This window comes from Malaclemys terrapin, chromosome 4 (assembly GCF_027887155.1).
Source record: "Malaclemys terrapin pileata isolate rMalTer1 chromosome 4, rMalTer1.hap1, whole genome shotgun sequence".
Lineage (NCBI taxonomy): Eukaryota > Metazoa > Chordata > Testudines > Emydidae > Malaclemys > Malaclemys terrapin.
This window is the reverse complement of record NC_071508.1, coordinates 122297602-122323856: the sequence shown is the minus strand read 5'-3', so window position 1 is coordinate 122323856 and position 26255 is coordinate 122297602. Positions and strand designations below refer to the sequence as shown.

At 41.3% G+C, this 26255-nt stretch overlaps 1 protein-coding gene across 4 annotated transcripts in view; it reads left to right on the top strand.

Annotated features, from left to right (window-relative positions):
* The window catches only part of TTC7B (tetratricopeptide repeat domain 7B), a 325154-nt gene that overhangs the window by 74555 nt on the left and 224344 nt on the right, over positions 1 to 26255 (top strand). For all 4 annotated transcript variants that reach the window (XM_054028276.1, XM_054028275.1, XM_054028274.1 and 1 more), the window contains one exon: positions 430 to 551. In XM_054028276.1, the coding sequence (XP_053884251.1) occupies positions 430 to 551 (122 nt within the window). The remainder of the gene's footprint in view (positions 1 to 429; positions 552 to 26255) is intronic.

The following is a 26255-nucleotide window of genomic DNA, read 5'->3' as shown; positions in this document are numbered from 1 at the left end:
CCATTTATGTGTAGGGGCTGATGCCAAGAGGAACTGAGCACTGCCATCTACTATTACTGAAGCATGTTGTAACTATATATTTTATAAGCTATACATTATTTTGCTTTGAATACTTTTTTCATATATTGCATCCTAAAATGCATTAAAAATTAAATAATATAATTGCAGTGAGAATAATAGAAGAAGGAAGAATAAATTAAAAGTCACAATGAAGGAAGGTATTGAGAAGAGATTTGAAAAGATGGAAAATCAGTGAGACAGATATAGAAATGCTCTCCTAGACAGCAGGAGAATGGAGTGAAGAAGGCTCTCTCAACAACATTATCGAGCGTCAGCTTCTTTGTTCTACCCCACATGCTCTCAAATAATAAGAATAGAACGTTTCATCTGTATTTCATTTAATTTTATTTCACTTGTGTGTTTTCTTAGGTAATAATTACCAATATACAAAACAGAAGCCCTAAACCGGGGTCTGCAGTGCATGAACAGGAACTGGGATTTTTCCTAGAAACGGGACTCCAAAGAGCACATGTCTTGTATTTCAAAAATGGGTAAGATTTGAATTTAGGGGTTTTTTTTGTTCTTGATCATAATGTCAAAAAAGTCAGAAAATGAAGCTGACGAGCATCTAATCTTTACTTTTTATTACTGTAGTAGAAATATTTTGGTTGTAGATATGAGCTGAGGGGTGAAAACATTATCTATTAATTTTTCTATCCAGATAGTATTTATCTTAACTTGCATTTAATTTTCCCCTCAAAATATATGTTTAGAATAAAATGAAATAGGGAATATTAAATAGAATGAGTGAAATATTTTCTTACAGCTCTTTATTAACTGTAAGAACTTAAAATATCAAACTTATAAATATCTGTGAAATGTCTGTCTTTTGTGTTGAAATGTTAATAATGCAGATTACAAGAAAAAGAAATAGAAAATAAATTGAAACATTTGATTTTATAAATTCTTTTTTCAAATCTCTTCAGTCATCACTTATTTTAACATTATGCTGCAGGATAAATATGCATGAAGATCAACAGTATGTATATGTATAATCTCCGTTGTGCCTACTCTGTAGAACCTTTTAGACTGTGCATGGGAGTTCATTCATAATTTTGTGAAGTAAAAATTCTACTGAATATAGGCGTAGAAATAAATCTCAAACATTACAGAAAATGAACAAAGGAGTTCATTTTTTTAAGCTATTGAAAACTTGGCACCCTAGCTGTAAAGTACACTTCTGGTATTTGTTGTTGAATCCGTAGTCATTTTAGACTACATAGACTGGTTTGCTGGTGTGTGTTTTTTTTCTCGGAAAAAATACTGTTTGAAATCCTACCCCCTAACTGGCAAAACTCCCATTGACTTCAGTAAGGCCAGAATATCACTTTGTTTCATTAATACCTTTCAAATCAAAATAAATAACTAAAATGGGTGGAGTCAGGCAGTGTCTGTAAAGATGTGAGATTTTGATGTAATTTGAATAATGAGGGTTGATGAAGATTTTCTAATTTATTATTTTGCCAGCTGTCTCTTGATCCCATCTGTTTTTCTGCTGTATCTTTTTTTAACTTGGACTGACCGGAACTGAATACTGAATTGTTAACTTTTTAAATAGTGACCAATGTTTTACTTTGTGCCCTTTTAATATTTCACTCCAAAATTACTTGAGTGTATATTTTACTTTGCCCTGGCCTTAATATCGAGTTTATAGGAATTCAGTCTAAGACCTTTTCACTAAAAAGGTTTCAATGGACTTGTTAAAACTATACTTATACATCATTGTTTTCACGTTAGGGTTATATGAACATCATGATAGGCAATTAGGAAAATTGGATGAATGTGCTTGTTTATCTTACAACAAGGCTTTGTTACAGATAAGACTATAGATGACAACAGCTCTCAAACTGTGGTGAGGCGGGGAATCTGCAAAATTTGAGTTGCTTTCTTTGTAGCATTTGTTTTGTGTTTTGTCTTTGCATGTAGGCTTGGGCGAGAGTATGCTGATGTTGTAGTGTAATGGGGTCCTTTGCCTTCTGCTTCTTCATGAAGCAAAGGTAATTATGAAATTGTATGAAATCTTTAAATGTCGGTTGTGTCACTAGATTCTAATCTGGCATTGCTTCTGAGTTAGTTTCAATTAACATGTTATCAGAATTACCTGATGAAGCATATTCACTTAAAAACCTGAATAAATACATATGCATAATATTTTTCAGAAATCACTCCAGCTCCAATAAGTAGTAGTAACCATGTAGCTCTGAAAAATCTGTTGCATAAACAGAGAAGCTTGTTGCTTGATGCAGTCCTCTGCTATGGAGTGTTTCTTCCTGCATATCTTGGAAACTCAAGGTCAGGTTTTCTATTGTGCTGAGCATTACTGAGAATCAGGCTCTCACTTGTTTTTATATTTATTTATTTTCATAAATATAAAAGAGCCTGTTTGTCAGTCACAAACAGTTGGCAAATATAAAAAGACTTTTACAGCTATTGAAGGAGCTGGACCCTGTCCTCTGATACCTGGTGTGCATTGCTGCTTACTTAGGCAAAACACTCTTATTTAAATTAGACTAGTTGATCCATTTAACTGTCCCTTTGCTCAGCAGCTGTACCCAGATTTTCTTTTAAAAAGAAAAGTATACATTCTTGTACAGAAACCAGTGAAGATCTTATAGGCATGCATTTTCTTGTAAGAAAAAAGATGAAGTATTGAAACCTTAGAAGTCTAAATGCTAAGTCCTAGGATTTAGAAAATACATGGAAAAACCATTATCTACCAAAAATTTATGAAACCATATTTCATGAATGATTTTACAATCTTTATTAAGACAGAAATTCCAAATTAATGTTTTCTTCCCAAAAGGTGTAGAAGAATTGAGTTAGGATGAGCAAACTATATTGACCAATGCAATCCTAGGGATGCACCAGGCGAGGTAATTCCACTACAGATAGGGAAGTGTGATTACCATTATACAAGGAACTTGTGAGATCTCATCCTGAATGCTGTGTGCAGATGTTTAAGAAAGATGAATTCAAAGTGGAACAGGTACAGAGAAGGGCTACTAGGATGATCAGGGGAATGGAAAATTATGTCTTAGAAGAGGAGACTCGAGGAGCTTGACTTGTTTAGCCTAATCAAAAGCTAATGCTATGTAATGTGTAATACAATAATAAAATCAAATTAACATGATCACTAGCTAGTTGATTTTGGAAAGACGTTTCTCATTGCCTTATGCCACAGTTCAGCCAAATGTTTAAATGTATGCTTATTAGGGTTAAATGATTAAAAAAATTAATCATGATTTATCATGCAATTAATTAATAGAATGCCATTTATTTAAATATTTTTCAATGTGTTCTACATTTTCAAATATATTGATTTCAATTACAACACAGAATACACAGTGTATAGTGCTCACTTTATATTTATTTTTGATTGCAAATATTTGCACTGTAAAAAACAAAAGAGATAGTATTTTTCAATTCACCTAATACAAGTACTGTAGTGCAATCTCTTTATCATGAAAGTTTAACTTACAAATGTAGAATTATGTAGAAAAAAACTCTGCATTCAAAAATAAAACAGTGTAAAACGTTAGAGCCTACAAGTCCACTCAGTCCTACTTCTTGTTCAGCCAATCGCTAAGACAAACAAGTTTGTTTACATTTCCAGAAAATAATGCTGCCTGCTTCTTGTTTACAGTGTCACGTGAAAGTGAGAATAGATGTTTGCATGGCATTGTTGTAGCTGGAGTCACAAGATATTTACATGCCAGATGATCTAAAGATTCATATGAAAAGGGTTGGTGCTTAAAAAGTGTCAAATAGTGAATTTTTCTAGTGGTCCCCCTGGACTTGCCACTGAGTGAGACCCTACAAGAAAAGATCAGTTCTCTTTGATTTTTGGTTTCCTTACATTTCAGGATGAACACTATCAATTAACTTTTGTTTTAATTCGAAGTTGACCAAGCATCGGTGATGGGGGAGGGTGTGAATAATTCAAAATCCATGTCCTGCAGTTGTATTCTTAGCTAAAAATTCCAGTGATTTCAGTGGAAACTTTTTGTGACGTTGTGCAGTCTATATGGTTTTATAAAAACTTGATAATAAGTCAATATAATGTAACTGAGATAGTTTTAGAGAAAATACGGTAATAAGTGAATGTAAGTAACTGGAATATGCCTCATGCAAAAGGTCTCTTGTAAGGTATCATTACAAAGCTTATAATCTACTGAGTATGATCATCTGATTTGTATAAATGTACCACTCTTGTATCCAAAACTAGAAATATAAAATGTAACTCTGAGGGCCTATTGTAATTGTGTAAAGTGTGGACCATTAATGATGGTTTGGAATCTTGATGACTCCCATTGTCTGCAGATGGCTGTATTTACCTGTAAGTCTTCCTGTATATGTGTGTGCTGGCAAGTGAGTAATGAAGTCTTGCAGTGACATGTGATCATGTCACCTGAACTGGAATCCATCTTTAACCTGGTGCTTTTCCAGTGAGGTGGGGGTGGAAACCCAGAGAGACAAAGAGTTCCTGCCTTATGCAAAAGATATATAAAGGGGGGAAGAGAACAGAGGGGGAGAAGCCACCATGAAGAATCCCCTAGCTACCACCTGAGCTGCAACAAGAGCTGTACCAGGGGAAAGAATTGTGCCCAGGCCTGGAAGGTGTCCAGTCTAAGAAAAACTTACTGAAACATCTCTGAGGGTGAGATTATCTGTATTTAGTTTGATTAGGCATAGATTTGCGCATTTTATTTTATTTTGCTTGGTGATTTACTTTGTTCTGTCTGTTACTACTTTGAACCACTTAAATCCTACTGTCTGTATTTAATAAAATCACTTTTTATTTAGTAATTTACTCAGAGTATGTATTAATACCTGGGGGAGCAAACAACTGTGCATATCTCTCTATCAGTGTTATAGAGGGCGAACAATTTATGAGTTTGCCCTGCATAAGCTTTATACAGGGTAAAACGGATTTATCTGGGTTTAAACCCCACTGGGAGTTGGGCATCTGAGTGCTAAAGACAAGCACTCTACTGTGAGCTGTTTTCAGGTAAACTTGCAGCTTTGGGACAGGAGATTCAGACCCTGGATCTGTGTCTGGAGCCAGACGGGAGTGTCTGGCTCAGCAAGACAGGGTGCTGGAGTCCTGAGCTGGCAGGGAAAGCAGAAGCAGGGGTAGTCTTTGCACATCGGGTGGCAGCTCCCAAGGGGGTTTCTGTGATCCAACCCGTCACAGGGGAGGGTGTGAATAATTCAAAATCCATGTCCTGCAGTTGTATTCTTAGCTAAAAATTCCAGTGATTTCAGTGGAAACTTTTCCTACTGTCTTTACTCTGGTACTTGCCCTGTGCTTTTAATTCCTTTCCCCATCCATGCTTTATGGAATCATAGAAATGTAGGTCTTAACAGGACTTTGAAAGATCATCTAGTCCCACTGTTCATGCTGGGTGGGGCAGGACCAAGTATACCTAAATCATCTCTGGCAGGTGTTTGTCTGACCTGTTCTTAAAAATCTCAAATGACTTCACAAACTCCCTTGGTAACTTATTCCATTGCTTAACTATCCATATAGTTAGAAGTGTTTTTAACTATCTAATCTAAGGATATGTCTACACTGGCAAGTTTCTGCGCCACAAGTTATACCACTTTTATTAAAACACTGGAATTAAACCACTGTTGTGTGTCCACACACTGCTCCTTGTGACACTGGAGTGCATCCACATTAGCAGCTCTTGCAACGGCAAAGACAGCAGTGCACTGTGGTAGCTATCCCACTGTGCAACTGGCCGCAGGGTGCTTTGGGAAGGGGTTTCAATGCCTCATGGGGCAGGCACAGCGTCACATGATGCAGGTTTCCCAGTCCCATTGTTCCATGCGCATCCTACTACATTGCCAACAGCTTTTCAACTGAACTGTGTGTGTGTGTGTGTGTGTGTGTGTGTGTGTTTGGAGGGGAGGGAAAGAGAGAGTGTGTTTTGGGTGACAGTGTGTGCCAGCATGCTATCTTGTAAGTTCAGACAGCAGCAGGAAGCAACCCAGTCCTGGGGGAAGGGGGAAACCCTGACATCAGCTCCCGCCTCCCTCCCTGGACAGCAATCACACACACACACACACCTCTCTCTGTGTTCAACAGCATGAGCATTCTACATTAATGGTTTGCTTTGTGTCGTGGAGCAGATCAGCACAGCACGCAAGGGCTATCAGAAACGGTGCTTTGAAAGGGGAGGGGTGCATGTCTCCAGGGCAGCCGAGTTCAAAACAATGAGCAGAGCGGTCACTTGAGGCATTATGGGACAGCTCCAGAGACCAATTATAGCGCAGAAAGCAATCAAGTGTCTACATTGGCAATAGAATGCTGGAGCCTCTGTGCAAATAGCCTTATGACTCTCATCGAGGTGGTTTTTTTGCAGCCCCAGAGTGGAGCCCTCTCCTGCACCCTGAACCAGTAGCGTAGCTAGGGCTGGAGCAGGGGGAGCAGTCGCTTCCCCTGAGCACATTTTCCAAAAGTGGCGCCTTTCCGCGCAGCCAGCACTGGGCTCCGAACTAGGAGTCCAGAGCTGGGTTTTGCGTACGGCCGCCGGCTGGCTCTCAGCTCCGCACCGCCCTCTCGCATCCCCAGCCCTGCTCGCTCGCTTGCTCCGGGGCTGCAGGCGGCGTTGGCTGGTTGCCTGGCTCCCCGGAGATGAGGAGGAGGAGGCTCCCGCCCACCCGCAGCTGCCCGGCTCGCTAAGCCAAGCCCTGCTTGGCGCATGCCGCCCAGGCAGGGGGTGGGCTCTGCTGGGAGGGAAAGGGGTGGCAGTGCAGCCCCCCAGCACGGTGGGGGGGTGGGGGCTGAGGAGCAGCAGCCCCGTTGGCCCCCGGCAACCCCATGCAGAGCGAGGCGGCCATGCGACGGGGAAGGCAAACACCTCTTGAGCCGTTCTGGATGAGCTCTCGCTCCTGGGCTGGTGATGCAGTATTGAACCAGCGCCGCAGCACGATGCTCAGGGGACACTGTGCCGCCATCTCTCAGTGGAAGCTTAAAACCAATGTCCTGACAATGTATGATCACTAAAGAGTCCACTTCCTCACTGCTTAACACTCCTGTTCTGTCCAGCATAGGCGACTGCATCCTGCTGACCCATCTTGCCCCTGCAGTTGTGACAGGAGGAGACATTTTTTCACTTTGTCTCCTCTGTCACACCATTGTGGTGCAAATTGGCTGCCAAGTTCCACCCCAGAAGCAGCTGCATTTCAGGCTGGGATGAATGGTCTGTCTGTACGTATGTATTCTGTAAAGTACAACACATGAAGTGCATCAATGGCAAGTACTGGTATCCTGCTGGCATGATAGCCAGGGCACCGTGATACTGTGTTGCATTGTTTGCATCTTTAGTTGTTATGCCGCCTCACTGCAGGGCACTGTTGTGTGTCCTGGGGCACAGTCATTATGTGACACCATCACAATGCACTACAATAACATGCAGGTCTTTAATGGCCCGTGCTCATGGGACACAGGGCATTTACAACAGTAGAATCATAGCACTGGAAGGGACCTCAGGAGGTCGTCTAGTCCAGTCACCTGCACTCGTGGCAGGACTAAGTATTATCTAGACCATCCCTGACAGGTGTTTGTCTAACCTTTATTAAAAATCTCCAGTGATGGTGATTCCACAACCTCCCTGGGCAATTTATTCCAGTGCTTAACCACCCTGACAGTTTTTCCTAATATCCAACCTAAACCTCACTTGCAACAATTTAAGTCCATTGCTTCTTGTCCTATCCTCAGAGGTTAAGAAGAACAATTTTTCTATCTCCTCCTTGTAACAACCTTTTATGTACTTGAAAAATGTTTTCATGTCCCCTCTCAGTCTTCTCTTTTCCAGACTAAACAAACCCAGTTTTTTCAATCTTCATGTTTGAAAAATAGGTCATGTTTTCTAGATCTTGAATAATTTTTGTTGCTCTTCTCTGGACTTTCTCCAGTTTGTCCACATCTTTCCTGAAAAGTGATGCCCAAAACTGGACTCAATACTCCATCTGAGGCCTAATCAGCCTATTACTGTGCTGAGACCTCCAGGTGAAGTGGCAATCCAACTGTATGGAAGCAGGAGACATGCGTTCAATTCTCAGCTCTGCCAGTGACTCCCTGGTGACTTTGAACAAGTCACTTAGTCTGACTGTGCCTCTGTTCTCCATCTGTAGGTATGTCTGCATTGGAGCTGGAGGAGTCATGCCGAGCTGGAGGAGTCATACTGGTGCTAGCTTGGATCAAACTAGAGTGCTAAAAATAGAAATGGGACGGCATGAGCACCAGGAGGAGCTAGTCACCTGAGTGCTTAATAAGGGTCTCAGGTGGGATCACACCTAGGATGGCTAGCCCCTTGCACCACTATGGCTCTGTTTCTATTTTTAGCACACTAGCTTGATCAGCGCTAGCACGGGTATGTCTACACAAGCCGGAAATTACACCTCCCTTTTCCAGTGTAAACATAACCCGAATCATAGGGATACTTCCTTTTTTCCACCCTCTGCAAACTCTTTGTACTCTATATGTACAGCTTCTAGCACAGCGGGGCCCTGACTTCACGTGAGGCTTCTAGGCCCTACTGGACTTGTTATTAATAATAATTAATATGCCACCAAGAAATAAGGGAACCATTGGCTGGAATCCAAGCGTGCAGCACTACAGTAGGCACCTGTCACTTGGAAGTTAACACTGCTTCCAAGCTTTCAGTTTTCTCACATCAGGACATCCGAGGGGATCTCGACACAACAGCACAAAAGTCATAATCTGGTGGGCAGAGCTCCTAGTGGCTCTGAACCCCAGCTGGTGCTGGCGGAGGAGGTAGAGAAGGAAGGAAAAGGGGGGGAGGAGGGATATTTTTTTCTTGTGGTCTTTCTTCAGCGGCATCTTTTCTCTGCGAGCAGCGGCAGCCCGGGGAATGACTCTGCTGCAGCCGAGCCGCCGCTCTGCTCCGGGGGCAAAGGGTGACAATTATAAACTACTGTATTCTGTCATTTACTTTCTAGAATCTAAAGTATATCTAAGTATAATCTAAAGTTCTCCTGTGAAATGCCGGCTGTGCAAACCCTTCCATAGCTGGATCATTCTTGTGTTTTTATTTTAAGTACAAATAAATATGTATAACAAATTTAAAAGTATGTAATTAGTAATTTGATATGTTGGGTGGCGCCTTTTTTTATGTGTTCGCTCCCCCTGATTTTAGAACCTGGCTATGCCACTGCCCTGAACCCCTCATTTCTGGTCTCATTCCGGATCCCGTACCCCCTCCCGCACCCCAACCCCCTGCCCCAGCCAAGGGCCCCCTCCCACACACTGAACCCCTCAGCACCATCCCCCCTACCCGGAGTCCCCTCCTCCACCCCAAGCTCCTCATCCCCGGCCGCACCCAGAGCCTGCACCCACAGCCAAAACCCCACATCCAACCCCCTACCCCAGCCTGGTGAAAATGAGTGAGTGAGGGTGGAGTGAGTGGGTGGTGAGGCCTCAGAGAAGGGGCAGGCAGGGTCTTGGCTTTGGGGCAGGGGGCATGTGATAAATAAAGGGCAGGAGGGTAGCTCCCTTTGATGGACACCCAGCCAACCAGTTAGCTGTAAAATCCCTCTTGGTAGCTGTTCTTTACTTGGTTTACCAGTAAAGGGTTAAAGTCCCCCAGGTAAAGAAAAAAAAAGTGGGTACCTGACCAAAAGAGCCAGTGGAAAGGCTAGAACTTTTTAAAATGGGAAAAGAAACTTTCCCTTTGTCTGTGATTGCTCTCTCTGGGCTGCAGAGACATGGAGCAGCAATGCTATGTAAGGTTTGAACCAGGCATGAAAATTCATCTTCCATACCTAGAAGGAATTATTTGGGTAGGGAATGTTTGGCTAGACAAAATCAGGTTTATTTTTTATTTTGGCTTGTGGATCTCCTCTGTGCTAACCCCAGATGCTTTTGTTTGCTTGTAAACTTTAAGCTGAACCCCCAAGAAAGCTATTTTGGGTGCTTAATTTTTGGAATTGCTCTTTTAAAATCTATCAAAAGCCTAAGTTCCAATGTATTTTTTTTTCTTTTTGTTGTTAATAAAATTTACCTTTTTTAAGAACAGGATTGGATTTTTGGTGTTCTAAGAGGTTTGTGTGTAACATAGTAAAAGCATCCTGATTGATTAGTAACCTAGATTGGTTAATAACTAAATCACACAGAGTTTTAATCTTGTGCTGCAAAGAGCTGCAGGAGATAGATTATAGAGCCACTTGTGGCTAGCGTGCGTTAGTCTAAGTATCACTGATCTAGACCATATTTCTCTAGTTTGCTTATGAGAATGTTGTATGAAACTGTTAAAAGCCTTACTAAAATCAAGATATATCATGTCTGCAGCTTCTCCCCCCTGGCCCCCATCCAGTTGGCAAGTAACCCTGTCAAAGAAGGAAATGAGATTAGTTAGGCATGATTTGTTCTTGACGAATCCATACTTCTTCTTCAAGAGATGTCCCTGTGGGTGCTCCAATCCAGGTGATGGTGTGTCCCTATGCCTTTGGTTAGAGAGTTTTGCAGCAGTGCCCATATGGGTCAGGCACACGAGGTGCCTGCCTCGAGTGCCGTTGGTGCTTTATCTAGCTCACATGCGACCCGGACTCGTCAGTTCCTTCTCAACTGTCCCCGGCCTGAGACGGAGCTCAGCAGTCCTGTTGAAAGCCTTCATTTCTACTAGATTAGTTTAGATAAATTAGTGAGTTAGGATTGTTTTAGATACATTAAGTTTCAGTTATTAGAGTTGCGTCCCCTACTGGGGGGGAGGACAAGAAGGGAGGAAAAAATTTATTTCTCCATCCCTTAATACAGTTAGTGTTAGGTTAGGAAAATGCCTGGTTCACCAGGATTTAAAATATGCACAACATGCAGAGAGGCGATGTCTGTGTCAGATGGACACACTCAATTTGTTTTGTTATGTAGGGGAAGCTCACATTCCTCAGAAATGTGCCCATTGTAACAAACTGAAAGCTAGGGCATGCAGGGATAGAGACCTGAGACTGAAACTCATCTCGATGGAGAAGTCATTAAGACCAGTATAAGTCACCCGTCTCTTCACTGCCAAGGTCCTCGAAGACCAAAAAATCCACACAAAAATGGCCAATCTCTTTGCCTCATAAAGAACAGACCAACACAAATTGATCGCCAACCAAACCGCTCTCATTGGTGCTGACTGCACCATGGCTCAGCACCTATTAGACTCTGGGCACCTCCTGCACCGTCTGCATGGTGGCCGCCGCCGGAACCCAGTGATCTGATGCGACATCTAACGGCTCTATTGCCTGTCTCTACCACGGCACCGCCGACAGCACTAAAGGAGATGGCACCGACAACTGCTCCTATTTCTGTGCCACAGCCCAATGTTGCTAGTGCAATGGCGCCGACACACTACTTGCCAAATACAGCCACAGAAACTATGGAAAGTTTATGGACTTTATTAATGAGATTCCGGAGGAAAAGAGGCAACAATTTAAATCACTGGTCTCCGAAGGACAAATGATTGCACACATGGCTCTACAGGCCTGACTAGACATTGCTGACAGGGTCGCCACATCCACCGCTACAGCTGTGGTCATGTGACAAGCCTCGTGGTTTAATTCCTCAGCATTCCCATGGGAAATATAGAATATATCCGAAGATCTCCCCTTCGACTGAGAAAAATTTGTTTGCCACCAAAACCAATGAGGTACTGCACGCTATGTCCAGTCCCTCGGCATTCATACTCCTGCCACAAAAAAGAGACAATACAGATATCAACCATATCAGAGGAATAGATACTCAATATACACAGAAACACCAGAGGCCTTATGAATAACATCAACAATGACAGAGATCACAATGGCGCCAACCTTCACCAGCATCTCAACCTCCTTCCTCTAAGCAACAAATATGAAGGCTTGGTCGAGGGTCTGGAAGACCTCTCCCACATTCCAGCGCCTACACACTCCATCCATCTATTTGGAGACCGTTTGCTCACAGTCCCATCGACAAATGAACGCTAGAAGTATCCATACGGGCTACAGCATTTCTTTACTGTCTACACCCCCCCCCATCCCTCTTCAGGGACCCCTCTCATGAACATTTGCTACACCAAGAGGTAGATCATCTCCAATAAGGGGCAGTGGAAATTGTTCCTGTGCAACATAGGGGGAAAGGGGTTTTATTCCCACTACTTTTTAACGCAAAAGAAAATGGGGGATGGTGATCTATCCTCGATCTCAGGCGACTGAACAAGTTCGTAAGAAAGTAACTGTTCAAGATGGTCGCCTTAACAATAATACCAGCGCTGGAGCAGGGGGACTGGCTTTCAGACCTCGACCTGCGGGATGATTATTTTCATGTTACAATGCACCCCACCTACAAGTGTTTTCTGAGATTTACTTTGGACACAGACCACTATCGATACAAGGTTTTACCTTTTGGCCTGTGAACAGCACCTCTCGTTTTCTCAAAGATCCTCACCATAGTAATGGTGCAACTGAGAAAACAAGGAATAATAATATTCCCTTACCTGGACCACTGTCTTTTGAAGTCACACACTCGATCAGACGCCATTTCCTCTACCCAAACGACATAGATTGCTCCCAGAGTCTTGGTTTACAAATAAATGAAAAGAAATTGACAATAGAACCAGCTCAACAGTTAGAATTCATCGGTGCTTACCTCGACTTGCTGGCAGCATCACTTCCACAAGACAGATTCGACACGATAAAGACACTCAGATCCACAGTGTGGTACAGCCCACGCACGCCTAAAACTTTTGGGCCACATGGCCACATGCACATTTGTGGTCAAACATGCATGCCTGCACATGCGTTGCCTACAAGGAGGGCTAGCAACCGTCTACAGACCAAACAAACACAGGTTAAACATACGATTAACGATACCCCCCAAGGTCAGGGACTCACTAACTGGTGGACTTAACCACACAACCTGTGCTCGGGGATCCCATTTACACAAGTTCCTCCATCACTTGTGATCACAACAGATCCCGCCCTCATAAGGTGGGGAGCACACATGCAACATTGCACAATTCCAGGATTATGGTCCACAGCCGAGACAGGGCTACACATAAACCTGCTAGAACTTCATGCCGTTCGCAATGTCTACCTCCACTTCCTACCATTCATAAGAGACCAAAACATAAGAGTAATGACCGACAACATCACTTGCATGTTTTACATAAACAGGCAAAGAAGAGCCCGATTGCACTTGCTATGTACCCGATACTATGAGACTCTGGAATTGGTGCATCCAACACAATATCCACATCTTGGCTTCCTGCCTACCTGGATGCCAGAACACCACAGCAGATGAATTCAGCAGACATTTTCCCCATGACCATAAATGGGAATTAAACAACGCGATACTGGAATGTATATTCTGAAAATAGGGCCACCCACAAATAGATCTATTCGTGACTGCCCGCAACACCAAGTGTCTGAAATTCTGCTCCAGAGGATGTCTGGGAAGGCGATCAATGTGGGATGTGTTCTGGACCACATGGAACACAGACCTCCTCTATGCATTCCCACCAATACCGTTACTACCCAGAATAATACTGAAAATAAGGACTGACAAAGCCAGAGTCATCCTAATAGCCCCCTCATAGCCAAGACAATCGTGGTATCTGTACATAACAAGGATGTCGGGATTTCCATCTAATATCAATGGAAGAGGTGCAGATGTTGCAGTGGTTTGTCGGTGGGGCACCACGTTGTAAATCTCTTCCACTTTTGTAGGTAGGTGTTATGTGTAGTATGTTTTCTACAGTGGAGTAGCACCCACTGGACCTGTTCAGAACTTAGTTCACCATTAGAGAACCATAGAGGAGCCACGCTTTCAGGTGTAGCATCTCTATGTTTGGCTGTTGCATTTCACCCTCTTGCTGTGTTAACAGGCCCGTCTGGAGCAGAAGAGTGATTGCAATCTCCCCAAGGTAAATTCATCCTTTCACATTAACCAGCCTATAGGTCTTCTAGCTTTTTTTCTCAAACCACATGAGAATGTATTTGAAGCTACGATGCACACCCTAGACGTTAGAAGAACACTAGCTTTCTACTTGGACAGAACCAAGCCATTTAGAGCTTCACTAAAACTATTTATATCCATCACAGAACAGTCTAAGGGTATCGCCATATCCATGCAGAGGCTCTCTAGGTGGATCTCTTGATGCATTCACTTATGCTATCAGTTAAAGGCGCACAACCTCCAGTGGGGACCAAGACACACTCTGCTAGATCCATATCAGTGTCAATAGCATTTCTAATTAACGTTTCCCTTATAGACATATGCAAAGCTGCCACCTGGGCCTCCAAACACACCTTTGCCAAACATGACGCAATCATGCAAGGCCCTAAGGAGGATACTCCGCTGGGCTGAGCTGTATTATCATCACTTATTCTACCAACTCTGAAGCCCCTATCATCCTAGGAGGGCACTGCTCTATAGTCATGTGGAGTGAAGCACTCACAAGGACATCTCTCTCTCGAAGAGAAGGTTACTCACCTTGTGCAGTAACTGAGGGTCTTCGAGTTGTGTCTCTCTGTGGGTGCTCCACAACCCACCCTCCTCCCCTCTATTTCGGAGTTTAAAACAGACCGTGGTAGAGAAGGAACTGAGGAGTTCAGGTTGTGCATGCGCACTAGATGAAGCGCCAATGGCGCGTGAGGCAGGCACCGCTCAAGCGTGACCCATACAGGCCACTGCTGTAAAACTCTCCAAGCAAAGGCGCAGGGACGCACCATCACCTGGAGTGGAGCACCTACTGGGGGATGCATCTTGAAGAACCTCAGTTACTGCACAATGTGAGTAACCATCTCTTACTATTATTTATAACCAGGGATCCTAGACATCTGTTTGACACAGAAAAACATGGAATTTGTGTTTTTACAGAGAATATTTAGATTTTACATTCTGTGAAACAAAACATTTTAACTAACAACTAAATTTTACGAAAAGTACCAGTGTCACTTATTCAGTGTGTGCAACCTCCCACTCTTGTGATTGATTGATTAATTAATGCATTTTAAATTTACAATGGAACCCCATTTATGTGATCTAATTGGGACTGGGGCAAGATTGGAGAATCAGAAATTTGGATAATCAGGAGAATTGGCAAAGAGCTTTCTATCTGGAGCCCCTGGCTGCTGTCAGCCCCAGGCAGCTGGTGGTTTGGTTAATACAGAGATGGATAATGGAGGGTTGGATAGACAGGGTTGCACTGTATATCGATAAAACTTGTTCAACTGATACCTATATATATTGTGGTTAGGGAAACTAAAGTTCAGTGTTTCAATTGCTGAAAAATGCAGATTTTTATGGTTTTTTTTAATCATAGAATTTTGGATTTTCCTAGTACGGAAAACTAGGATTCCTGCTTATAACCCTATTATTTTTTAGGTGCTTACAAATTGCATACTTAATAATTTGTTCCAGTTATCTTTCTAGATATCAAAGTTAGAACGAGTGACCTGTAATTCCCCAGATCATCTTTATTCCCCTTTTTAAAGATAGGTACTATGCTTGCCCTTCTGCAGTTCTTTGGGAACTCACCTGTCTTACATGAGTTCTCGAAGATAATCACTAATAGTTCTGAGATTGCTTCAGCTAGTTCCTTAAATACCCTGGGTGAATTTCATCAGGCCTTGCCAACTTGAATACATCTAACTTACTTAAATATTCTTTATCTTATTCTTCCCCTATTTTTGGCTTGTGTTCCTTCCTCCTTGGTGTTAATATTAATTGTGTTAAGCATCTGGTCACAAGTAACTTTTTTAGTGAAAACTGAAGCAAAATAAGTATTAAATGCCTCAGACTTCTTGGTGTTGTCTGTTGTTAGCTCTCCTTCCTTGCTAAGTAGTGGACCCAGTCTTTCTCCTGCCCCTAATGTAATGTATATTTTAGCAACCTCTGGTGTTAAAAACTGTGAAAGAGTTAGTGTAAACGTAATACACTGGATCGCAGTGGCTCTGGTCAGCACTGCCAACTGGGCCATTAAAAGAGCCGTTGGCAGTGCTGCCCGGCTAAGGCAGGCTAGTTCCTACCTGTTCTGACACCGCACTGCGTCTCAGAAGCGGCCAGCAGCAGGTCTAGCTACTTGGCAAGGGGGCCACAGGGCTCCACACACTGCCCAAGCATCGGCTCCGCACTCCCATTGGGTGGGAATTGGCCAATGGGAGTTGCTGGGCGGTGCCTCCGGGCGAGAGCAATGTGGAGCTGTTTGCACACCTCCGCCTAGGAGCCAGACCTGCTGCTGGTCGCTTCTGGGGCACAGCATGGTCCATGGTGCTAAGACAAGCAGAAAACCTGCCTTAGCATCCCTGCTGCGCCGCTGACCAGGAGCCACCTGAGGTAAGCCCGGGCCCCAAGCCCCTGCCCCAGCCTTGAGCCCCCCCACCAAGAGCCCTGTCCTACATCCCCGAGCCCTTACCCCTCCTGCACCTCAACCCGCAGCCCAGAGCCCCCTCCCACACCCTGAACCCTCATTCCCAGCCCCACCCCGCACCCCAACCTTCTGCCCCAGCCCTGTGCCCCTCCCACACCCCAAATCCCTCATCCCCAGCTCCATTGTGTCGCGGGCATCAACAATTTTCTTCAACTAAGTCGCCAGAAAAAAAGTTTGAAAACCACTGAGCTAGACCATCTTGGAACAAGATTAGACAATATGTTGATAAAATCACATGCGCTTGTGTTCTGTAGTAAAACTGATAGAGTTGTATTAGTGCTATATCTGTAGAGGGAGAATTTCTGAAAATGCTTGTTATATATGCAGCCCCAGACTGCTTTTGAGTTTGTGCCCTTGTCATGGATCCACAGGATCAGCACTATGCCCCAGCTTTTAAATAGTCCCTTGGAGATGCTCCTTTAATGTGCCAGACCCGTGACGAATCCCACTCTTCTTTAAGGGGAGGCCTCAACGCCTTGGACATTGAGCCTCTGGGCTTGATCATTCCTGCTTCTCGCTGTGAGCACTGCCTAGCAAGTGAAGCTGGCACAGATTCCTGTTCAGAGACTTTCACTCTTGTCAGGACCAATGCACCTCAGCAAGAAAAGACACCAGGCCATCTTTTCAAAACAGAGTAGGGTTTATTAGTTAGCTTCCTGTTCAGAGACTTTCACCCTCATCAGTGACCAAAGCACCTCAGCAAGTATTTGCAATGACACCAGGCAGTCTTTTCAAAACAGAGAATGGTTTATTAGTCAGCTGGATCACAGTATCAGGACGTTCTTAGGTAGGCATATAGAGAAGCAAAGGTTAAGGCATCGTCCATATGGCTAAAGCCGGGGCTCCACCCAGTCAAGTGCTGTGAAATCCATTTTGGCTCACTAGCCCTTTGTCTGGCTGTCAGTGCTAGGTGAGAACTTCTGTCTCCCTCTAATCGTCAGCTCTTATTGTGGCCTTCTGTCACCTCTTTGCATATTGGTTTCCTCCTGCAGTACCCCTGCTGAGTTTACATGTTCTACCTGCTGAAGTTTCCAATTGTTAGGGGTCAGTAGTTCAGTCCTTGGGGTTCCCATTGTCTTTCTGATTCTCCATTGATATGGGTTGGTTTCAGTCAGTCCTTAAGACCCATTCATATCACCCCAGACAGTTATGTGATCCAAATACCTCATGTCTCCTGCTCTTCCTGAGGAGCATTTAACCCTTCTGCACTCACTATGTAGCAATCCTTAGTCAAGAAAGTCACTGTCATTCATATCGTTAATACAAATATAACAGAAAACTCCCACTTCGTCACAACCCTCTTTAAGTTTAGTTACCTTGCCATTCCATCTATTGGACAGAACATGCTGTTAGACTGTCACAGGTTTTTCTCAACCTGTGGCTTGTGATCCAAAATTGGGTTGCCAGAATGTGTCAAAAGATCACATGGGACGGTGGGGAGGAAGTTGGGTCATGCCCGGGACGCTGGGGTGATTGCAGCGTGTGCTGTGCACACACCCCACAATGGTGGCTCAGCTTACTGGCCTGGACATTGCAACTTGTGCACCGGGTCACTGTACTACTCAGGTTTGGCCCAACTTCCCCTCCGTTGCAATGAGAATTGGGGCAACCAGGCCAAATTTGAGCGAGTGGTACTGCAACCCCATTTGCCAGGTCACAGTGCCACACACAAATTTGGCCCAGCTGGCTGCCAGGCTGAGCCTGAGCAATGTTGTGATTCCCGAGGTTGCTACAGGAGCCAAGCCCAGCCATCCCTGCAGATCAAGAGCCACCACTATTGTACAGACAGTACTTATTCGGTATTTAAGTTAATGTGTATATATCTGGGGTAAGTAATATTTAGTAAGTCAGATGTTTTTTGCACGAAAGCTATTTACTGGGTTGCAACAGGTCATCAAAGTTTACAAATGTGTCATGAGCCCAGAAAGGACTATATGTCTCACCTGTGCATCTGCACAGGTCCCAAACCAAATATGTCAGTAGATATGATGAGATGAGAGAGGGAAAAGTTAATATTCTTATAGAATTCAGTGTTAAATGCTTATAGGTTAGCTCACTGTTGAAAGCCTCAAATTTCTGATGCGTGAAACATTGATGTATTTAAACTAACAGTAATTTCCAGTTTGTAGTTTCAAGTTTCGTAAACAACTTTGTCATGGAGATAACTGTCATGGTACCCTTACTTTATGCTGAAGCTAACCGAGAAAAAAATTCTTGGTTGAAACAAAAAGTAGTTTTTTTGTGATGAGTAACAAAAAGTAGTTACAAAATCTGCTATAATATAATCTCTGTAAAATCAGCTTTTTCTGCCTTTTTATTTAAGATTCTGTTCTTATCAGGCAAGTCTTCAGTGAAAAACACAATGTATCTGAATTTGAGGAGAGGTAATTGTTCATTCAGACATTCAGATAAGATGATCTGTCAGGAACAGTTTGTTTTGGTTGTCTGAGGCTCCCTATGCCATGTTACATGTGCTGAATTCTGTCTTAAGTTCAGACTTTCAAATGGAATACTAATGTGAAGTTTATATATTTAAAAGGTCATTCACTATAAAACTGTCACTAAACTGTATTTAAAACTGAAGGAAGCTTTCCTGTTGAAATTAATTTTAGTAATAATTTTTTGTGATCTTTATAGTTGCATATCGTACAAAACCCTCCAAAAAGGTTGAAGATCAATGTGTAGTGGCAGCTTTTTTTAAAAAAAAAACTAACACAATGTTAGGAACCATTAGGAAAGAGATGGATAATAAGACAGAAAATATCATAATGCCATTATATAAGTCCATGGAATGCCCACACCTTGAATATTGTGTGCAGTTTTGATCACCCTATCTCAAAAAAGAAAATTAGAATTAGAAAAGGTAGAGAGAAGGGCAACAAAAATGATTAAGGGTGTGGAACAGCTTCCATATGAGGGGAGAGAGAGAGAAAAAAAGACTGGGATTGTTCAGCTTAGAAAAGAGATAGTCAAGGGGTGGTGATAGAGGTCTATAAAATCATGAATGGGGTGGAGAAGGTGAATAGGGAAATGGTATTTATTCCTTCACAATAACACAAGAACGATGGGGTGACCCATTGAAATGAATAAGCAGCAAGTTTAAAACAAACATAAGGAAGTACTTCTTCACACAATGCAGAGTTAACTTGTGGAACTCATTGCTAGGGGATGTTGTGAAGGCCAAAACTATAACTGTGTTCCAAAAAGAATTAGATAAGCACATGGAGCATAAGTCCATCAATGGCTATTAGACAAAATGGTCAGAGATGCCACCTCATCCTCTGGGTGCCTTTAAATCTCTGACTACCAGAAGCTGGGACTGGACAACAGGGATGGATTGCTCATCATTGCCCTGTTCTGTTTATTCCTCTGAAGCATTTGGCATTGGCTACTGTTGGAAAACTGGATACTGGGCTAGATGGACCATTGGTCTGACCCAGTATGGCCGTTCTTATGGTCAAAATTAATTAGATATTGAACACTCATGTGTTCTGTCTTAACTCATCCTGTTATGTAGACTTCAAGTGTATTTTTAGCTCCTGTACTGTAGTCCTTTAACAGTAGCTAATGTAGGCCTTATTCTTATTTTTATCTGCACAGTGTGGGAAGTTTCAGGTCTTACATGTGCTGCAATACAACACAGCAAGGCAAGCTAAAAGCAGCATGGCAGCATTAAGTCAGAGAAAGAACACTATTTAGCAAAACGTTTATTGGTTTTAATTTCCTTTCACCCTTCCAGAAATTAGGGCTCTCTCAGCTTTTGGGATTCCAACTGGTTTGAACCCCCGTTACCCTCTTGGTGTTTTTTGGGGTATTGTGTGGAACTATGTTAAGTATCTGAGATGCTGCAACTGAGGTTGTAGTGGTCTTAGCATTCAATTAACTGAAAAGTCTCTTTAGCTATTAAATTAGAGATAGTTCCACTAACATTGGTTTAGCTCCAATTTAATTGGCACATTTAGATGGTATTAAGTTCATGTTGTCAACAGAAGAAATGTTTTGTTTTATAAATAAAATATTTTGGCTACCTCTATTGCAAAATATCCCAATGCTCTGTTTTATATGCTGCTAGCAGAGTTAGTTATTTACATTTAAATCTATAGTTCTAGTTGAAGAAAGCATCTGAAATTGGTAAAATTGGTGGCATTAGCCAGTGTGTAACTGAAAACATTTCAATTCATTCACATCAGAGGTTTTTTAGGGGAAAGTAATTAGCTTGTGGGCTGACTAAATGGTGGTCCAGATTGCCTCACGATAAGATTAGAAACTGTTGAATTAATAAACCTCCCCAGTCAGAGTTTGTCATGGAAACAGTGCAGCGTGTGTGTGTGATGTCAGTCATGAGCTGGTAACAAAGGACTGAATTTTGGAGAAACTAAGAGATTAATTAGGAGCCCAGGGCTGCAAAAAAGGCAGTGTTAAAGGGCTTGCTCATCTTACTTTATATAGTAATACCATTCTCCTGCAATTTATGTTAACAAGCTATATCAAAATACATTCAATTTTCTACTCTTTGGAATAGGAATTTAAAATGTTTTAATTTTAAAGTGTTTGTAAATGTACAAACTGGAGGGGATGCCAGAGCAGTCAAGGCTTAGACCTAGGAATACATGGGTGTTCTGGAGCCAGGGGTTTAAATCCTGGATAGATTAACTCACTCCATCTTTCTTCTAAATTAGATAAAGTAAATCCCATGCAGGTGGCAATCTGTAGGTCTTCTCTTTTCTTCACTGAATTTAATATGGCATTTTTTTCAAAAGAGTAGGTATTTGCCCAGTGGCAAAGTTCTGTCTTCCACCACTGCTGTACAATCTCTTGGCTGGTTCCATCTATCCCATGGGACTGCATGTCAGGGGTGTGCTGTATTTTCTTAAAATCTGAAGTGAAATAAACTGCAAGAAGGAAAGATACAAAGTACTTCCTGAAAAAATCTTGGAAAAAGAATAGGCAGCAGAAACTCTAAGGTCACCCACTGAAAATGAAAGGGAGGCTCTCATTCTTTCCTTTGTGGACTTTATTTTTTTGATAGGTGTTAGCTGTGTAGTTGTGAACATCGTTTTCAGAGTTCTTCAGCAGCCATGTATGAATAATGTGAATTGTATTTTTATCAGGGTGGATTTGATTTAATCATGATTTAAATCACTAGTCAGGAAAACTTGATTTAATCGTGGATTTCTACATAAAAGTGCATTCTTGTTGGTTGTTATAACCTTAATACATATTCTTCACAACTCAGAGATAAATGTAGGTTTCATTTTTAGAAGGTATACACTCTACATTTTTTAAGTGATTTATTTTGAAAACTTTTCAGATTAGCTTTTCAGCTATATCAGAAAATGAATGAGTGTTTGGTTATTTAATTTACCAAAGGTAATTGAAGCAGATATTTATGAAGTCATTGGGAGTTGAACTATCTCCAATTCAACAGGTTAATCATTAATATTTGGAGGATTTTCTTGCCATTTTGTATTAGGAGGAGGACATCACCAGACAGACATTTAAATTGTTTTATTTAAAACGGCAACGTTATATATTCTGGATTTTTTTCTTCAACAGCAAACACATCATATTTTAACAAAGCAAGCATATGAATTTTTGAATTTAGTTAAACATTCAAGTTTTTTAAAATCAGGTTTGTTTTTGTTAAAATTGTTTTTAACTAAAATAGTTAAATGAAATATTTTTAAAAAATAAAAACAAAAATTAAATCGACTATGTCAACCAGGTCAACACGAAAAACTTAAAATATTGGCTTCTGCAGCTAACCCAGTCGTCTTCACCTTCATTTTCCTGTTTGTTTATAATCTGGAAGAGAAAAACAAGCTTTCCTGGTTTTTCGAGTCCCAAACGATTTCTCAATTTTGAATGAATTAGTCCAAAGGAAGAAAATATTCTTTCTACACTGGCAGAAGAAGCTACTGCTGTTAAAAGTGAGATTATCACTTCAACAGTCTCTGAATCCAAGTGCTTAGGTGACTTCCACCAGTTCACTGGTGTGACTTTCTTTAAAACATCATCAGCAAACATATCTTTCTTGAATGGTTCACTCTTAGGTCTGAAGTTTATTATAGTTGGCATTATGGAGGGATGATTGCTGGATGTCCATGTCATAACCAACTTCTCTTCTTCACCAGTACCCTGGTACTGAGTATTGAGAATATTTGGAAGAAAATGAGCTGAAGATAGTGTTTGTCCCATTCGTTTTTTTAATGTTTGTAATTTAACTCTGTTATTGCATATTTCTCTTTTTAAGATCTCACTCAGTTCCTTCCAAATTTCAACAGTGTCAGCAATAAAACAGCTATTTTCCTGCATTTTGTTCAAGGCTACAGAAATAGGCTTCAGGGTACTCAGCATGTGTTAAACATTTCTCTTAAGCCCAATGTTGAGAACTTTGGCTGTGACAGTGCCATCTATTTTTTCACAATTTTGTTCACAGACTGTCATCAGATTAGGCCAGTTCTTGATATAGTGCTCAAAAAAGTCCACTACTGATTTCCATCGCACGTCTTGTGAGAAAGCGTGGTTCTTCTCACTTTTTTTCAGAGCAGCTGCTGCAAAGTGGTTGTTAGGGAAGTATTTTGCAATTTCAACATTAGCCTTTATTTCTGGAACGCTGACGTTTTTCTGCAACCGTATGTTATTAGCTTGGGATTCTCTTCTAAATAATTTCTTCTCCTCTGGGATACATTTGCAGCATTGTCTGTTACCAAGCTGCATACTAGAGATTTGAATTTTTTTTTTCACAGTTTGTTATAGCTTTTCCTGCTACTTCTTGTAAGTATTCTGCTGTGTGTACATTTCCTGATGTATCAATTGTTTCTGTAAGGAAGACATTCCCTTCTTCTGTTGTCACACAAGCACATACAACTGGATCATTGTGGACGTTGCTCCACCCATCAAGACTCAGGTTAACAATTTTACCCTCTAGACCTTTTGCACACTGCTCAATTTCTCTTTCATACACTTGATCCAGCAATTTGCCTGTGACATTTGCTCTGTTGGGTGGACTGTATCCTGGTCTTAATGACTGAACTATGTTTATGAAGTGTGGGTTCTCAATCATACGGAAAGGCAAGTTTGTTGCATAAACAAACCGGGCAATTTTTTCACCAATTACCTCTTTTAGTAATCTGCTGGTTCTTATTACAAACTTATCTATGATTGTTTTTGGATAATGGAGTGTTTTTTTTCTTTTTGCAACAGGTGATATACTGTGGCTATGTGACATACATGATGTGACTGAAACACTATCACTGTCAGATAACTCTTAAACTATAGAAAATGATGATGATCTTGAAGGTGAATAGTCTTCAGAATCTTGTATTTTGATGATAGATTTTCCTAAACAAAATAAGTCACTGCAATTATTTAATTATTATTACCATACTCATTTAGTATTACTCATTGAATTCACTTGTTGGGGTAGGTAAGGTTAAGTAAAAACCTGGGTAACCACTAGCATGATATTAGGGAGGAAGGCACGGGCAGGCACTGTCTCTTCGCTTGATAGATAAAGTGCTATCCCTTTCCCTTCCCTTCTACTTGTTAGGGATAGATAAGCGTTGCAGCTGCATTAGGAATGTGGTTGTCTAAAGAATACCCTTTGTGTTAAGAAGGGTTATCTCCCTCCTCCCTTCCTTTCCCAACTACATAAACGGGCTTGGGCTCATGGCCCCTTCCTCCCTTCCCTGTGAACTGCTCATTAAGGGAACTTATGGCTGCAATTACTGCAAAGAAATGCATCTTCAAGATAAAAAGGTCTGTAGAACATGCTTAATGCTTTAAACAGTAAACGGGTGGGGATTAGTATATTCAGTATATGGGCGTTCATATTACTAAATAAGGGTTTTGGGGGTCTTGGAGTAAATGTAGATATTTACATATTAACTTAGATAAGAGTGTTATGTGATTAACTCAGTGCTTACTCGACAATTGGGTCGAGGGGAACAAGTACCGCAATAAAGAAGCCCGTCTACTCAATCTGTCTGCTCATTCTCTAACATTATTGACACCCAGTACTACTTTAAAGGTGAAATTGTAAAAGGAATATTTGCCTAATTCAGCCATTTATTTTTTATCACAACTGCATCTAAAATGAGTAACAACTATATTTTTTGCTCAAACATGAGAATTCAAGAATAGTCCCGAAGGAAGACAGGCAGTCCTTAAGAAAGAAGTATGAAATAAAAAAGTTTGCCAACCTGAAGATCCTGCATGTTCAGACATGTTCTTTTCATCATTTTCAGTGCAGCTTCCTCCTGAAATAGAAAAATTCTCATGATGTTATTTCATTCGGGCAACCAGGCCTTGCATTTCTTCGTTGCGCTCTTTGCATTTTGCACGCACGCCTGTCTTACCCACAGGTAGAGGAACTTCATAAAAATATTCCCAAACTGGGTCTCTTTTACGGCCTGCTGCCATTATAGGTTTTCCCTTCTAGTCAGAGAATGGGATGGTAGATCTTAAATCAATGAAGGCTACACTCAGAAAGACCTCAAGACTTCTGGACTATGCTGCCTGTCCCTCCCTTCTCACATTTATCTCCAGCCTTCTTCTCCTGGTCCAGATCTCTTCCGCCCCCATCAATCTTCTATTCATTGAACTTTTTGAAACGTTGCACTTTTAGAGAGAGATAAGGGATTGACTCTGTGTACACAAATTTGCAGAGGGACAATAGAGTTGAGGTCTGTTATTTCTCACCTCTATATATTATTTATTTATTTTAAACCATTTTTGCTGTTAACAAGCATGTTATCTCTGGAGACACAAATCCACAGTTTGAGAACTGCAAAATTAAGCATCACTGATGGTATCTTCTAGACTGAGCCCCATTGGGCAGGTAGAAAGATTAACCTAAATAATCTATACAGAAGCCCCTGGAAGCCCATAAAATTGGGTTCCTAATCCATGAACTATTGGAACTCATTTAGAAAACTTTTCTTAAACATTACATGAATATATTGTCTCATAGAATATAGACTATAGAATTAGAATTTATAGGCCTTATTCCATGATGAGATACATTATAGCTCAAAGATATCTTAACTAAAAATCTCTAGATAGGTTTTTTTCTCAAAAAGCATTTTATCAAAAAAATCTGATTTAAATTAAAAAAAATCCCATTTTTTTTTAATCATTAATTTTTATCCACCCTGACTTTTATCCTTTTTATGAAGAAGAGGTGGAAACACTAAGTTAATTTTAGGTTTTTAGTTGAGTTTGTGTTGTATTAAATGATTATTTTAATTGAATATGCTCTAGTAGTTTGTGTATGGTAGACAGATGGGATTGTTTGGCTTGTTTCTCCTGGTAACCTTTCTCCATTCTCTTTTGATGCTACTGTTTATTGGGGAGATGGGGGACTTTGACTCTTCCCAAAATGTATAATGGTTTGTTAGCTGAATTAGGATATGTAGTACTTCATTTGTTCATTGTTCCTCCCACCCACCCACCCACCCACCCACCCATATATATATATATATATATATATATATATATATATATATATATATATATATATGGCGGATGGGATTTGAACATTTTCTTCCATGTTTAGTGGCTTATTGTCCGCATCATGGTCATATTCCTTAAAGTTACTCCTCTGCTGTTTTTGAAATCACATTTTCCTTTGAAATCAGAACATTGGGAAGTGGATGACTGTTTGGATGTACCAGGTGTACAAAGCAGCAATGAAATTATTCCTTTTACTCTGAAGTTTATAGAAGATTGTGAACTGCATGTTCTTCGCGGGCCTTTGTATGTTCCCATTCTGGG